Raw genomic sequence first — 13,339 nt, 5'->3', positions numbered from 1 at the left:
AAAGGAAGTTTTGAGCTGATGTAGCAAGATCAGAATTGAGCCTGTAGGCTTTAGCTAGTCAGCTAAAGGAGAACACCAGTAGGCTGCCAGCATCAGTGATGTCTAGCTTCTTCTCATCTGGCCTCTTGCCAAGATGGACCCTTACATTTCCAAACTCATATGTGCACATGCAGGTATGACATCTTTCTCCTCACACAGACCATGGGATGGTGCATGGGCAGGAGGGCAGACAGGATGTCTTCCAATGATGCAATTAACCATACATGTTCCTTGTACTGAGCTGCCTGTTTGGGGGAAAAGAAATTGCTTTATTTAACTAGGTCCTTGTTTTTGCCTTTAGGAACTTACCAAGGCCAGTTTACCAATGGCATGCGTCATGGATATGGTGTCCGTCAGAGCGTGCCCTATGGCATGGCATCCGTGGTCCGCTCTCCTCTCCGAACCTCCCTTTCTTCCCTCCGTAGTGAGCACAGCAATGGCACGTTGCCCCAACAGGACTCCCCAGCAGCTAACCAGGAAAGCATCCCCATGTCCCCCACTATCACTCGGGGAGGCTTTGCCCTCAGCCTATATTCAGATGCTGAAGCTGGCAAGCCGAAGAAAGGGGGCCTCTTCAGACGGAGCTCTCTGCTGGGGAAGCTAAAGAAATCTGAATCCAAGACGTCTTTGGCCAGCCAGAAGAGCCGAATCAGTTTCCTCAAGAGCGAGAGCGGCATTAGCTCTGCCGCCAGTGATGCTACCTCCACTGTCAGCTTGGGAGAGGGGGCGGAAGGCGAAGAGTTCCCACCCTTTGAGTCGGACATTGATGCTACCACCACGGAGACCTACATGGGTGAATGGAAGAATGACAAGCGCTCAGGTTTTGGGGTGAGTGAGAGATCGAGCGGCCTGAAATATGAGGGTGAGTGGCTGGACAATCTGCGGCACGGCTACGGCTGCACCACAATGCCCGATGGCAAGAAGGAAGAAGGCAAGTACAGGTATAATGTCCTGATCAAGGGTATGAAGAAGCGAGTGATACCTCTGAAGAGTGCCAAGATCAGGCAGAAGGTGGACAGGAATGTGGAGGGGGCCCAGAGGGCAGCGGCCATCGCCAGACAGAAATCTGAGATCGCAGCTTCCAGGTAGGAGTTCCTGGTCTACGCCTGGTAGGAGTGTGGAGGAACGTCCTATAGATGCCCAGGGTTTCTTTATCGATTGTGATGTCTTGGGTTATTAGAAACTGTCATGAAAGACAGATGGGAATTCTATAGAGGCACACTGATACATCGGTCCAATATCAGATCGGCACCCATATAAAGAAAATTGTCTGTATTGGAAATTGGCCAATACAGCCGTTAATTTGGCTGATAAATGGCCTGTGCATGTGCGCAGCTGCAGCGCAGCATGTAGGCAGTGAGGAGCACAGCTGGCAGCTTGGAGAGCTGCGTGCAGCTGGTAAGTCTGTTGTGGTGGAAGGGGAGGGAAGGGAAGGGGTGTGGAGGGCAGATCCAGGACCCCATGGTGAGGGAGGGAGTGGGGCAGGGGTTGGGGCAGGTGCTGCCGAGCCGGGGAGGCGTGGGTAAGGGACGGAGCTGCAGCTTGTCTGGAGGACACGGGGAGGAAGGGAGCAGCTCCCACTGCTGTGTGCCACTCATCCGGGAGTTTCTCATCTGGCAGCTTCCACCGCTTCTCCAGGAGGGCACGGTGGGGGGGTGCTCCCAGATCTGCATGGGGTGGGACAGGCTGGGGCCAGGACTGCATGGGACTCTTTCCAGCCAGGGGCTGGGCCAGGCTGCACTTGGAGTGGGCAGCAGCACTGGGAGAGGGGGTTGGGGGTGGAGGGGGAATACAGCGAATTTTGGGGTGGCTGGAGCACCCCCCCCCCCCCCCAGCCCCTTCCCAGTGCTGATGCCACCTGTCCCGAGTACAAGCCGGCTCAGACCTGCCAGGAAGAACCCGGTGTAGCCCTGGCCCTAGTCTCGCCTGCAACAGCAGTGCCCCACCCTGAACAGATCTGGGGGGTACCCCCCTCATGCCCTCCCAGGGTGCGCGTAACAGTGGGAGCTGCCCCCGCACACATGCCCCAGGCAAGCCATTTGCGGTTCTGTCCCGCACCCTGCCCTGCACCAGCTAGGCAGCACCTGCCCCAGTCCCTGCTCCAACCCCACTCCGTCCCTCACCACAGGTGCCTCAATCTGTGCCCCCCCCCCCCCCCACGTGTCTTCCCTTCCCCATCCCCTTCTACCATAACAGACTTACCAGCTGGACACTGCTGTGCCAGCTACCAGGCTGGTATCGGAAACTGGATCAGTATTGGCCAATATACCTCCTTAAAAATCACCTATCAGTATTGGCCCCAAAAATCTCTATCAGTGCACCCCTGAAATTCCACTTCCCAAAGAACAGAGCTCCTATTGGCTAAGCATTTGGCTGACGTATGTATCCAGGCTCTCTGTCTTGGGTATCTTTTTGGGCCTGCAGTAGGGTAGAACCTCACTGTCTTCATGAATGTATCCTTGCAGGTCTGCAGTGTTCCAGACTAATGCTCTCACCACTGGACAGTCCTTCCTTTCTGCTGCATAGAGCTTCTTCCAAAGTTCACTTAATCTGCCCCCCCTGTCCTCAACAGGACAAAGGTAGAGTGGTCAGGCGAATAGTCAGCAGGTGCAACAGGAGGTCAGACACTTCCTTTATTAAAATAGCAACTCAACAGTAAGCCCATCACAACATCTGGTGGAAATGCTCCATCATACACTAATCCCCACAGGATTCTGGGGCAGTGATAACAAATGTTGCAATTGCTCTTCTAATAAGGACTTTCCATTTCAAGGCCCTTAGGGTCACATCCTTTCAGTAACCAACAGAACAGCTCGGCATTCTTGAGCGGTTGTGTGCCACAACCTGGTTTCCACTCTTTCCCTATTCCTAGTGGCATGAGGGTTGAGGGCATGTAGTGGCTTTGCAGAACCAGGTTATCAACATAACATAATGATTTTAACAAATGAGCCAGTTTCTAGAGCTCTCTCACTTCGTAGTAGAAAAGCAACATGCTGCTTAGATATCACCATTCAGGACATAGTCACCAAGACAAAAACCAGTCTGGGTAGGCTGAACTGAAGGTGCATCAGGTATGTCTACACCACTGCAGCAGAAGATTTAGTTTGCTGCTGAGGATGTAAGCCCTCCCCTCTCCGCTCACTATCACAAGGGGTTTAGGGAACTTGAAGTAGCAGCCAGCCAATTTTGTAGGCAGATCCTCAGGCCAGCAACCATTTTTGCAGGCTAATTGTGGCGCCTTCCCCCCAGCTCCCCATACCTCTGATTGGCTGAGGGGCCCTGGTGGCTCTGCCCATCACCACTGATTGGCTGCTCAGGCTGTTGTTGTACAGCCCCACCTTTCACCACAGATTGGCTGTGAGAGCTGGCTGTCGTGTGGACAGACATGGGCGACTGGTGCCACCTTAGTTAGGGGGGGCATGTGCCCCCGCCAGCAACCGGTCAGTGACTGGAGGTGGTGTCCCCCCCACAGCCAATCATGCCAACTGGGAAGCACTCCTGGAAGTGGCTGCGGCACTTCATCTGGTGCTCCTACTCCCCGGCTGGCACTCGCAAGGGGGGCACAGGTGCTCCCGCCTGCCTCCCCTGCCCATTGCCTAAGCAGGGAGCGCAGCCTGTCAGGGGGTACATCAGTGCTCTCAGGGGGTGCACATGCACCCCTGTGCACCCCCTATTCATCGCCACTGTGGCCAGAGCCCTTGCCGCCAGTTGGTAGAAAGGTGTGGGGCCATATGACAGACAGCCCTTGCAGCCAGTGAGGGGTGGGGTGGCACCCATCTTGCTGTGCCAGCAGCCCCCTTCACCACACTTCCCTCCCTCCCTCGGCAGGCTGCGCAGCCGGGCCAGTGTTTTATTTTTGTTAATTTTCTTTTTTTCAGGGAACCTACCAAAAGCACAGAGCCCACACTTTTTTTGTGGAACCAGCCCAAATTCTCAGTTTCCGTGAAAAACACGGAATCACGATTTCAGTAGGTCCCTAAACATCACTTCATATATATCTTCTAGTCTACACACATCAGCCCCAGAAATGAAATAGTGAAGTCACCTTGAGGGGGTGACACTGGCATCATGCTCAAGGCCAGTGTTTCCAGTATGCTTGAAAACAGTGGCTCGGGGCACCTCCAGGATGTCCTTACAATTTCATTTCTAGGGTTCATACACCTGGGGTTGGAGCGGATCTTCTTGGCTAGGGACAGAAGTTACACATAAACTGGTATGAGTGATTGGAAACTGGTTCAGATATGTAACACAACAGAAGTTCAGTGCACATAAACCGCTTCCAAAATGACTGAAAGATAAACCTGGATGGATGTAGTATCAGACTTTAACTGATTTTGGTTAAACTTCTATATCAGATCCCCTCCAGATTTAAGCTAACTCACAGTCCCCCCCAGAATCCTAGGATGCTTTGCATCTCCCCCGCAAAACCCCTCCCTCCCCCCCCCCACACACACACGGTGCATGGGCTAGACTTGGTCCAAGCTGTTTGCTCCAACCGAGAGGGGAGGCATGCTCTAACACCTCTCAGCTTCTGGCCTGGGCCACTGCAGGCATGTGGCTGTGTTTCTGAATCAAAATGAATGTTGGTTCACTTGCTTATCAGTTCAATCTACGCAGCTTAGACTAACATGTGAAGATTCAATCGATTCAGCCTCCGGCTTCTTGACTGTCTGTACTTAGCCCTTGACAACAAGATGGAGTACTCTGCTTTCATGGTGGAGGTCAACTCTTAGTGGGTGCAAGATGCTTACTGCGCATTAGCCTAATAACACTGTCTAGTATGCCGGTCAGAAACCCTGCTAATAGCCTACTGTGCAGTGTTATTAGGCTAATATACAATAAGCATCACAAAATAACCATGCACTGGTGTTACTTCATTAGGCAAATACTAACTAAATGCACAGTAATTCTAAGGTGCATTAATGAACCTGTAGATGTGCCCAGTGTAGCTCAGAGACTGTCATCACCAGCCAATGTATTGCCTCAGAGAAGAGGGGCCTCTGGCAGAGAATTCCTTGTATTCATCATCATAGTTTTTCAGATGATGTTTACTCAGCTCTGAATGATTCACCTGGATTTGTGTGCAGTAGGCCATGGGGCAGAAATCAAGTAAATTCTAATCTCAGTAGTTTGGAGACTGCTGTCTCAGCTCAGACTGGTTTAAGATGTCCTGGAAAGTAATGCTGTGAAACGCTTTGGGTAGGTTCTCTCTGCTTTGTCTCTGTACTGGAAATCCTTCACCAAACTGCTGGAGAATACGAAGAACCTTCAGGAGACCTGGCTCTCTTTGCTTAAAGTAATGCAGACAAGTACTTTGGGCCACAAATTTAAATTTTGTATTTAAAAAGAAAAGGCAGAGTTTGTAATAATAGAATAGAAATATTGTCATCCGCTGTTTGAGAGAGTTTCGGTTTTTCTTCAGTTAAACTTTTCTCCCAACACAGAGTCCCACAGACAGCAGCACCCCAGCGGCTCGGAGGACAGACAGACTTCTGCAGGTGCAGACAGAAGATGAAGTAGACCCACCCAGTTATATTTGCCAAGCAGAGTAAAGTGCAAAGAGGGAAATGGCAGCAATGAGGCTGTGTTACAAATTCATTCAGTTTTACCAATTTAAAAGTGAAAAATAAAAGGAGAGTTTTATTTAGTTATGGAGATCCTTCATTTTCACTGAGAGCTGGATTTCCATCACCCTAACTCATGCTAAGCCATAGGTTACTGTTTAGTTGTCACTCTGATTTCAGCATGCATAGCCATGGAAGAACTTAGCCATGAATGAGAACCAAAGGATTTGACCCTTGAATATTTAAGAACATGACACTCCCTCCTTTCCTACCTTACTGATTTGCTCTGAGCCATAAGTAAAACACTGTTCAGTGTGTGTCTCAGTTGCAGGTTTGAGCCCTAGATTTTTATTCACTCCTGACCCAGGCATCTAGTCAGTCGGAGTCTGAATAAGAGCTTTGGGAGGGGCATGGTTCTTTCTTGCCTTTCCCCTTTTAGTTTAGATTGACTTCTAAGGAGATGACTTGGCCTGTTTGTCAGGCAAAGTCAGGAAATAGCTGCAGGGCAAAAATATGGGATGGGGCCTCCATTGAAAAGCCATCAGCTCTGGCTTCGTTTGGAAGATCCCTGGGAAGCCAGGTGGAACCGAGGCTTCTGTGCGAATGTTGAGCTTGATTGTTTTTTTGCAGGGCTTGGTTGCCATGGAGACTGTCAGAAAGAAATAGGCAAGATTTCAAATGAGTGTCTTATGATAAAAATAACAGATCAGCTCTGCTGCCTGAGCTGGCAAGCGGCACCGGGCCACGCTCCTCTTGGCAGTGGGCGCTGGCCCTGACATCATCTGGATGGGTCCAACACTCTCTCTACTCCTACTCAGCTTTGTAGTGCACTGGAAAAGACACTCAGAGTGCTACAAGGCCATAAATAATGATGTTCAAGCTGCAGAGCTGCCCCCCAAGAACCAGTCAGTTTATATAAGGCTTTTTTTATTATATACTATTTACACTTCAGATCAAAAGGAGATTCTGCGGTGTTTTCCATCAGGGCTTGGAATGTGCCTGCTGGTCTCGTGGGGGATGGTGTCCCTTGCTAGCACAGCTTGGAAATAATTTCCTATTATGGAAAATTTTGAGCCAGAGGAAATAAGATGCTACAGCCATTTTTACTTAATGAGTCCTCCCATCTCATGCATCAGATTAATGTAGGTCTCAAGCCAATGGATAGAGGGCATAACTTTCCCCAAGTGATAGATTGCTTCTGATTGCATTTTACCAGCTCTGCAGCTGGCATGAAACAATTCTTCCCCTTCCCTAACCTCAAACCTGCTGAGTTTTCCATGCTGTCCTGGTCTGTTCATCCCTGAGTCCCTACCTTGTATTGTTTGCTAGAGAAGCCTTTGGTGACAATAAAAGCTCTGCTCAGACATTCGCTTCCTGAATGCTCTAAAACATTTCTGATTACAAGCTGATATTGGGTCTGCTGCAAGGAGAGGATGGGCTGACTGGCATTAGGGTGAGAGAGCTAAGGAAATGGAGGAGCAGAATTGTATCTCCTGCTCACTTTAAACTTTGTTCATCTTTTCAATGAACTTTTACCCTAAATGAGTACTGTTTTGGAAGGGGCTAGCATTTCTACTCGGGGATTTTTTTTTAAGTCTGACTAACATGTCTCTTCCTTTTCCTTTAATGTCAGTGATATGGTGAAGAGCAAGTCGAATGCTGTAAATTTTGTCCGTAGAAAGTTCTGATCCTGGTTCCACTATGACTGACTTTCTGGCCTTGGCCAAGTCATGTGACCTCTGCCTCAGTTTCCACATCCATAAGACAAGTTAAATACCTAACAGATGGTGAAAAATAATGGCAAATTCTTATACAGGTGCTGTATTATAAGTAGCATTCTTGTAACTACAGAACATTTCTTCTCTTTTAACACTTGCAAGTGGGCTTCTTTGCATTCATATAACTAGAACTACCTATCCTGGATCTATACATGGCCCCCAATACTGTAATATTGGAATAGCTCTTAATCTTTAATACAGTTATCGCTCTGAGGGATAGGGCAGTGCCATTGTCCACATTTTACAGAGAGGCTAAGTGGCATGCCCAAGGTCATACAGGAAAGATGTGGCAGAGCACAGAACTTAAGTTCATGTCTCTAGAGTCCTCCCCTAGCTTTGGAACCATTGCTTAGCAACTTGCCAGTGCCAAGACTTGAGCAGGAAGAGCCTTGTCTCAACTTCTTTTCCTTAAGTGTGCTACTCTAGTGACATTAGTGATGCTGCTCACATGACTCTATGGTTAATGACCTAAACAGACCCAGCAGAGTTCATCCCTCCTAGCCCATCTCTGAAACCACTTTTAGAGTCTGAATTTGTTCTTAAAGTTAAAAGACTTTCCAATCCCTTTGTTTCCGATGAGAGCTACCTGGAATATCTGTTTTTGGCAATCCTCCCTACCTAACCAGTAGCCATCCATCACACCTTACCCAAGCTCCTCCATCAAGCCACAGTGGTTGCTTTCCACCACCAGGCCTGGCATGTCCTGAGACCGCTTTCTCCATACTCCAGTGGAATAGCCACACTGACAGCAAAGCTGAGGAAAATTAACTCTGGATTGATTATGACTTCAGGACAGAAGAGGAGTTAGCCTCCTGCATGCAGATTCATCCTACTGTGCAGCAGGCATGTTCCAAAGCATCGAGTCTAGGGCAGGCCTTGGTAAATGTGCCAGTATGAAGAATGCAGTGCTTTCCAAGGGGAATACATGGTGCTGCAAATTAAAGGTTGAAATGCATGGGTTAGGGAGGAAGAGATGCTGGAACTCAACAGAAATGAGAAGGTGACTTCAAGGTGGTAAAATGGCTTCTTTAATGCGTTCTCTGGTAGTGACGCTACGGGATCCAAATATAGAAGGAGTCGCATTATGTCATGATGAAAGCACACTGAAGTCAACAGAGCTGCCTTGCTTTACCCTCAGGCAACTTGTGACAGCATAAAGCCCTGATATGAAATGGTAATGAGTGACCTAGACCCCAGGAGACATCCTTGCATCTAGGAGAAGGCCACTCGTCCTGCTCTCAGAGGAAGTAGCTCTTCTTTCTGTAAGAGTAGGAGGTCATCATTATGAGCTGTGTATTAGGGCCAGGCAGCCCAGTGTCTTTAGGAACTTGAGTAAATCCAAGGATCTTCACGTGTAGATGTGATCCTGGTTTTTCATTGGCTTTCTACAACTCAAGGAGCCTTGTAAGGAAATACAGTAATATTTGGTCTCCTCCCAGTGTTTCCATTATTCAGGAACTGATCTATCAAAAAACAACTGGAACTCTGCTGGTGGGCACCTTCTCATCCAAACTGGCAGAAATGAGAGTCCATGCCTGAGACATAGCACTAAGGGGACAGGAATATCTGCACAATACTTGGACTCAAAGCCAACATTTCAGGGTAGCCAATATATTACAACTACTTCAGCTTGCATAGGCCTACCAAGCAAGCAAGCTTTAAAATAGTCACCTAGGGTACTACTGCTAGTAGCACTGCCACAGCAGCATGGCTAACCATCCCAGTAAAATCCAGTTTCTTGCATGGGCTTTGCTGGCTGCTCTGATCTCTGTGCTGCCCTGGCTGTGCCACTACCAATATCCAAGGGTGCTAGTTTAGCGCTACCTCAGGTGTGTCCACACAAGCTGGGTCATATTTTGACAGCAGGGGAGACTTTTACTCAATGACCCTTATAAAAGGTGATCTCTAGGCTTCTTGGCTGGGGTTAGAAACCTTGCTGTAAATTCCTGATGGATCAGCTAAAGACTTGTAGTGTCTGTGCAGCAGGCGCTCCAAGTACGCAAAGCTGACGTGGCGGGTGCTGAAGACTGGGACTCTGCAGCCCTGAGAAGCTCTTGCTGTTTCTGGTCATCAAAATGAACCCCGAGCTGCTGAGAGCTGAGCCTTAGGGAGGCGGGTGTCTGTGCAGTTACCTCATGGCGTGTGTGCTAGAATGCAGGGTATGCGCCAGCTTGTCGTGCAGAGGGTAAGCGATCCCTTCAAAAACAGGCAGCAGTGATGGGATGAGATGAGGTGCAGACTTGGCTGCTTTTTAAGGGCCCAAGTCTGGGTCTCGATAAGAAAGGAGTGATTTGGCCTGTTTCTTTTTCCAGAGACCTAAGACCCTTCAGGTCATTAGCTATGTAGTTCTTGCTACAAAAACGACTTTCCTTCTTAGCTTGCCAATGCTTTTAAAAGGACAAATTCAGCTCTGCAGAGGCTGCAGCCCCTTCTCTCTCTACGTGTTCTGCTCAGCTCTCTGAGACTGCCACTAGACTAGAGGATTTGCATCCAACTGCACATATCCAATAGGACTGAAATCAGTGTTTTTTTAAAGAGCCCTTGGCATGGGCCTTGTCATGTGCCCACGGTGGCTTTGGCCCTGGCTTTTGACTGCCTTGAAAGTTGTAACTTTATAGCAGCTGACCTCCAGAATATATCAAATGACAGAGAACATTTGTTATCATCAGGAAATCCAAATATGTGATAGCAAGAAAAAATCTCTGCCACAAATTTACCTACAGCTGTCTAACACTGTAGCACCAGATTTTTTACTGGAGGCAAACATGAATAAAGATCAGTGCAGTACAGCTTTAAGTTTAGATCAGACCGTATCTAAAGTACTGCAGCCTGCACATATATCTTTCTTGGGATTTATAAAACGGAGTTTAAAGTGCCTGGCATTGTTTCTTTAGTACATGATAAAGTGGCTCTCAAGAATGCCTTGAACTAATAAGTGAAGGAAAGTCCAGGACAGTATATAAATTATAACTGAAGGGGGTGAAGGTTTGGTTTCATGAAAACATGGTGCGACCCTCTTTCTCAAGGTCTCACTTGTGCAGGACTCACCTCTTGCCAGTTACACGATTTGCTTCAAGGTTTGGAATTCTAAATATAAGTCTACCCGTGCTCCATGTGTCTGTGCGGCTACTTAGCTCTCCCTTAAAATAACAGAAGCACCCATCTGCTGTGACTTGAAATGCAGCTCTCATATCACTTCCCTGAACTCTTCTGCCCAATCACATTCTTGAGCAATGTTACTTATATCTCCATGTGCTCAGCATTTCAAATCTACATTACATAGGCAGGAATGAGTGTCTCCTCGGGGGACAGTGGTGTATGGTGCAAATGACGTACTGAAAGCACTGGAGTCAGCAGAGAGTCCCTGACTAAATAAGGGAATGCATAGCAACGGTTTATCAGAGCTACGGGAGAATGCAACAGCTGAGCGCCAAGGCTTGCAGCTCTTATCCTGTAAAACTTGAGCCCACTCAGGTGGATCTTAGCTCCGTGTTTCTACTAATAACATAGTGTATCTATCAAGACTTTCCCAAAGCACATGCAATAGCCACCATTGCCTCTATTCCAGGGCTTTACAGTAGTCAATAGGTTAATCAAGCAGCAAAAGGTAACTCTTACAGCCTCTCAGAGAGAAACACTTTTTATAACATTCAGAATATCTGTGGCAGAGAGTTAGGCCCAGCCTGCGGGACCTAGCCATTCCCACAGCCCTGGATTGTTCATCTCTGGGGTTTCAGTTTGGTCTGTTGTGCAGGCAGGTGTTAGCTGCAAAGTTTGTGTCTGTATCTGAATCTTACCCTGGCTGGAGGTGTTTTGAGTTTGGAGTTTCAGTATTGCCAAATCCCAGTTCAGAAATTAGGAATTTGGCCTAAAGTAATGAGATTTGACCTTAAAATCATTATTTTTTAATAAACATAATCATTGGGAATTCATTTTATTTGCTTTCTGGGGCAGGACCTTTAAGGTTTAACCGAGACATGTTTTCAAGCTTTTCTTCCACAGAACTATGCAGGGTAGAAACTCCAATGGTCTCACGTCTTCCTATGACGCCAGAATCTGGTTTCTCAAGACCATGACAAAACATTGCAATACTGATGTGCCGTTCAAATCCATCTCTCTAAGGGAATTTTCTTCAGTTTCAGAGGAAGACAAGCCTATATGCATTCAGCTAGTTTTGTGACTTTTAATGCTTTCTATTGCAATATTTGCTTCTGGGGCAGGATCTCACATCATGAATATGTAATAAATAGAAATGGACTCTGTGCAAAAGAGGTGAGTGAAGGAAAAGGACTAATGTGGCCCAGGGACAGAATCCCATCCTGGGCTCTATGTGGGGCATTTGCTGTAATAGCCCTCCCAGACAGGGTTGTCAAGGAGCCAGGATAGTTGGGAACAGCATTTCTGCAGTAATGTGATCAGACCTCTTAAAAAAAGAAGTTGACCAAAATAAATTTGGGCTGTCACTTCAGTCTCTTTCTACAATCAGAGGTCTCCAGTCTCACCCTGCTCCAGAGAGGGGAGCCACAGGGCTGCCTTACTGTGTTATGGCACGCACTCTTGTTCCATCTAAGAGCATTCGGGAAGATGGAAAAGTCCATTCAGGATTCCTTACTTTGTCCCCAAGACATTGGAAACTCCTCCTCCTTGCCATGCTGGGTTCAGAACAGTATCACTGAAAGCTCAATAAGCTTCTTTCAGTTTTCTAAAAAATATCATTTAGCTTAACCAGAAATTGCAGACTAGACATTGGGTGAAATTTCCCAACCTTTATAATGCAGGTTAGACTAGATGATTGTAATGGTCCACAGTGGCTTTAAAATCTGATCAGGGTGGAGATTTACTCCAGTTCTGCAAGAGGTACCTCACCTCAGGGCCAGGGGGTGAGGTCTGGATTCTCAAAGGCATTTAAGTGTCCAGATCCCACTGAAATCAGATAAATACCTTTGACCAAACTGTGGAGATCACCTTTGGATCTCTCTGACAGCAGTATGTTCAGTCTCTGCTAATCCTCTAAACTGCCTGGGTCTCTTCTGATCATGAATAATGTGTGTGAACCTGCTGGGCACACACGCACACAAGAATTACTGGGCACTGTGGCAAAGTCGCCTATGTACCTCAGTTATGCTCTTCTATCCTGTGCACTGTTCTGTAGGCTGCTAGAACCATAAGGGGAGCACCTGATCTCCACTGAGGCGTTAAGTGCTTGGAAAGGGTGTGATATAATTGAAGCTTGTTTAAGTCATCATTAGTTTATAAAACAAACTACCAGCATTTACTTTAATGCTAGGAATTCAGGAGCCTCAGTGCATTGGATTGTGGTTGGTTGCTCTATTTTTACATCCTTTCTATAAGTGAACAAAAGGTCTGAAGCAGCAGAATAACTAAAGCCTTCCCTTTTGCATTTGTAAAACTAGCCTGCATGTGCTGGATTGTGGAGCACAAATTACTGTATCTTTGTTGTTTGCCGGTACAAGTTCAGAGTACAGGTCAGTCGCACCTTACACGGGGTTAGGTGCTGAAGTCAGCGCGTAAAGCAAAAATCACATAAGGCGAAAATTGGTGACTATACGCGGGGTGGGGGCGGAGCTTGAGTTTGCACGCGGCGCTGTGTTTAAAGCTGTGCGGCTGGCGGCAGCGGCGCAGCGCAGGGTGGTGGTGGGGAGGCTGTGCGCCACCCGGCCACCACCATGCTGCCGCTGCCACCCGGCGGCCAGCTACACAGCTCCGGGCACGGCTCCATGGCGACAGCGGGAGGTTTTGGAGGCAGTGACCATCACTGCCATAATAGGCCTCCAGGTAAGCAGCAGCGCCACGTGCAAGCTCAAGCCCTGCTCCCCCCTCCCAGCCCGCGTATAGTTGAATTCGCGCAAGTTAAATGCGCATATGATGCGACTGATCTGTACTGCCTATTAGGGCTGTGCGAAATTTCACCGGCACTTTTATTTCAACACTGTTTCA

General features: G+C 47.8%; 1 protein-coding gene across 5 annotated transcripts in view; it reads left to right on the top strand.

Moving 5' to 3' along the window:
- JPH2 (junctophilin 2) overlaps positions 1–13,339 on the top strand; it is a 67,282-nt gene that overhangs the window by 14,765 nt on the left and 39,178 nt on the right. For 3 of the 5 annotated variants that reach the window (XM_006275231.4, XM_059733177.1, XM_019484560.2), the window contains exon 2: positions 341–1,124. The exons of 1 other annotated variant lie outside the window; for it this stretch is intronic. In XM_006275231.4, the coding sequence (XP_006275293.1) occupies positions 341–1,124 (784 nt within the window). Of the gene's footprint in view, positions 1–340; positions 1,125–5,483; positions 11,659–13,339 lie in introns of those variants that run through there. One more of the 5 variants, XM_014609720.3, reaches the window with a different exon arrangement.

Source organism: Alligator mississippiensis, chromosome 9 (assembly GCF_030867095.1).
Source record: "Alligator mississippiensis isolate rAllMis1 chromosome 9, rAllMis1, whole genome shotgun sequence".
In the NCBI taxonomy this organism is placed as follows: domain Eukaryota; kingdom Metazoa; phylum Chordata; order Crocodylia; family Alligatoridae; genus Alligator; species Alligator mississippiensis.
The sequence above is the reverse complement of the archived record's forward strand: the minus strand, read 5'-3'. Positions and strand labels throughout refer to the sequence as shown.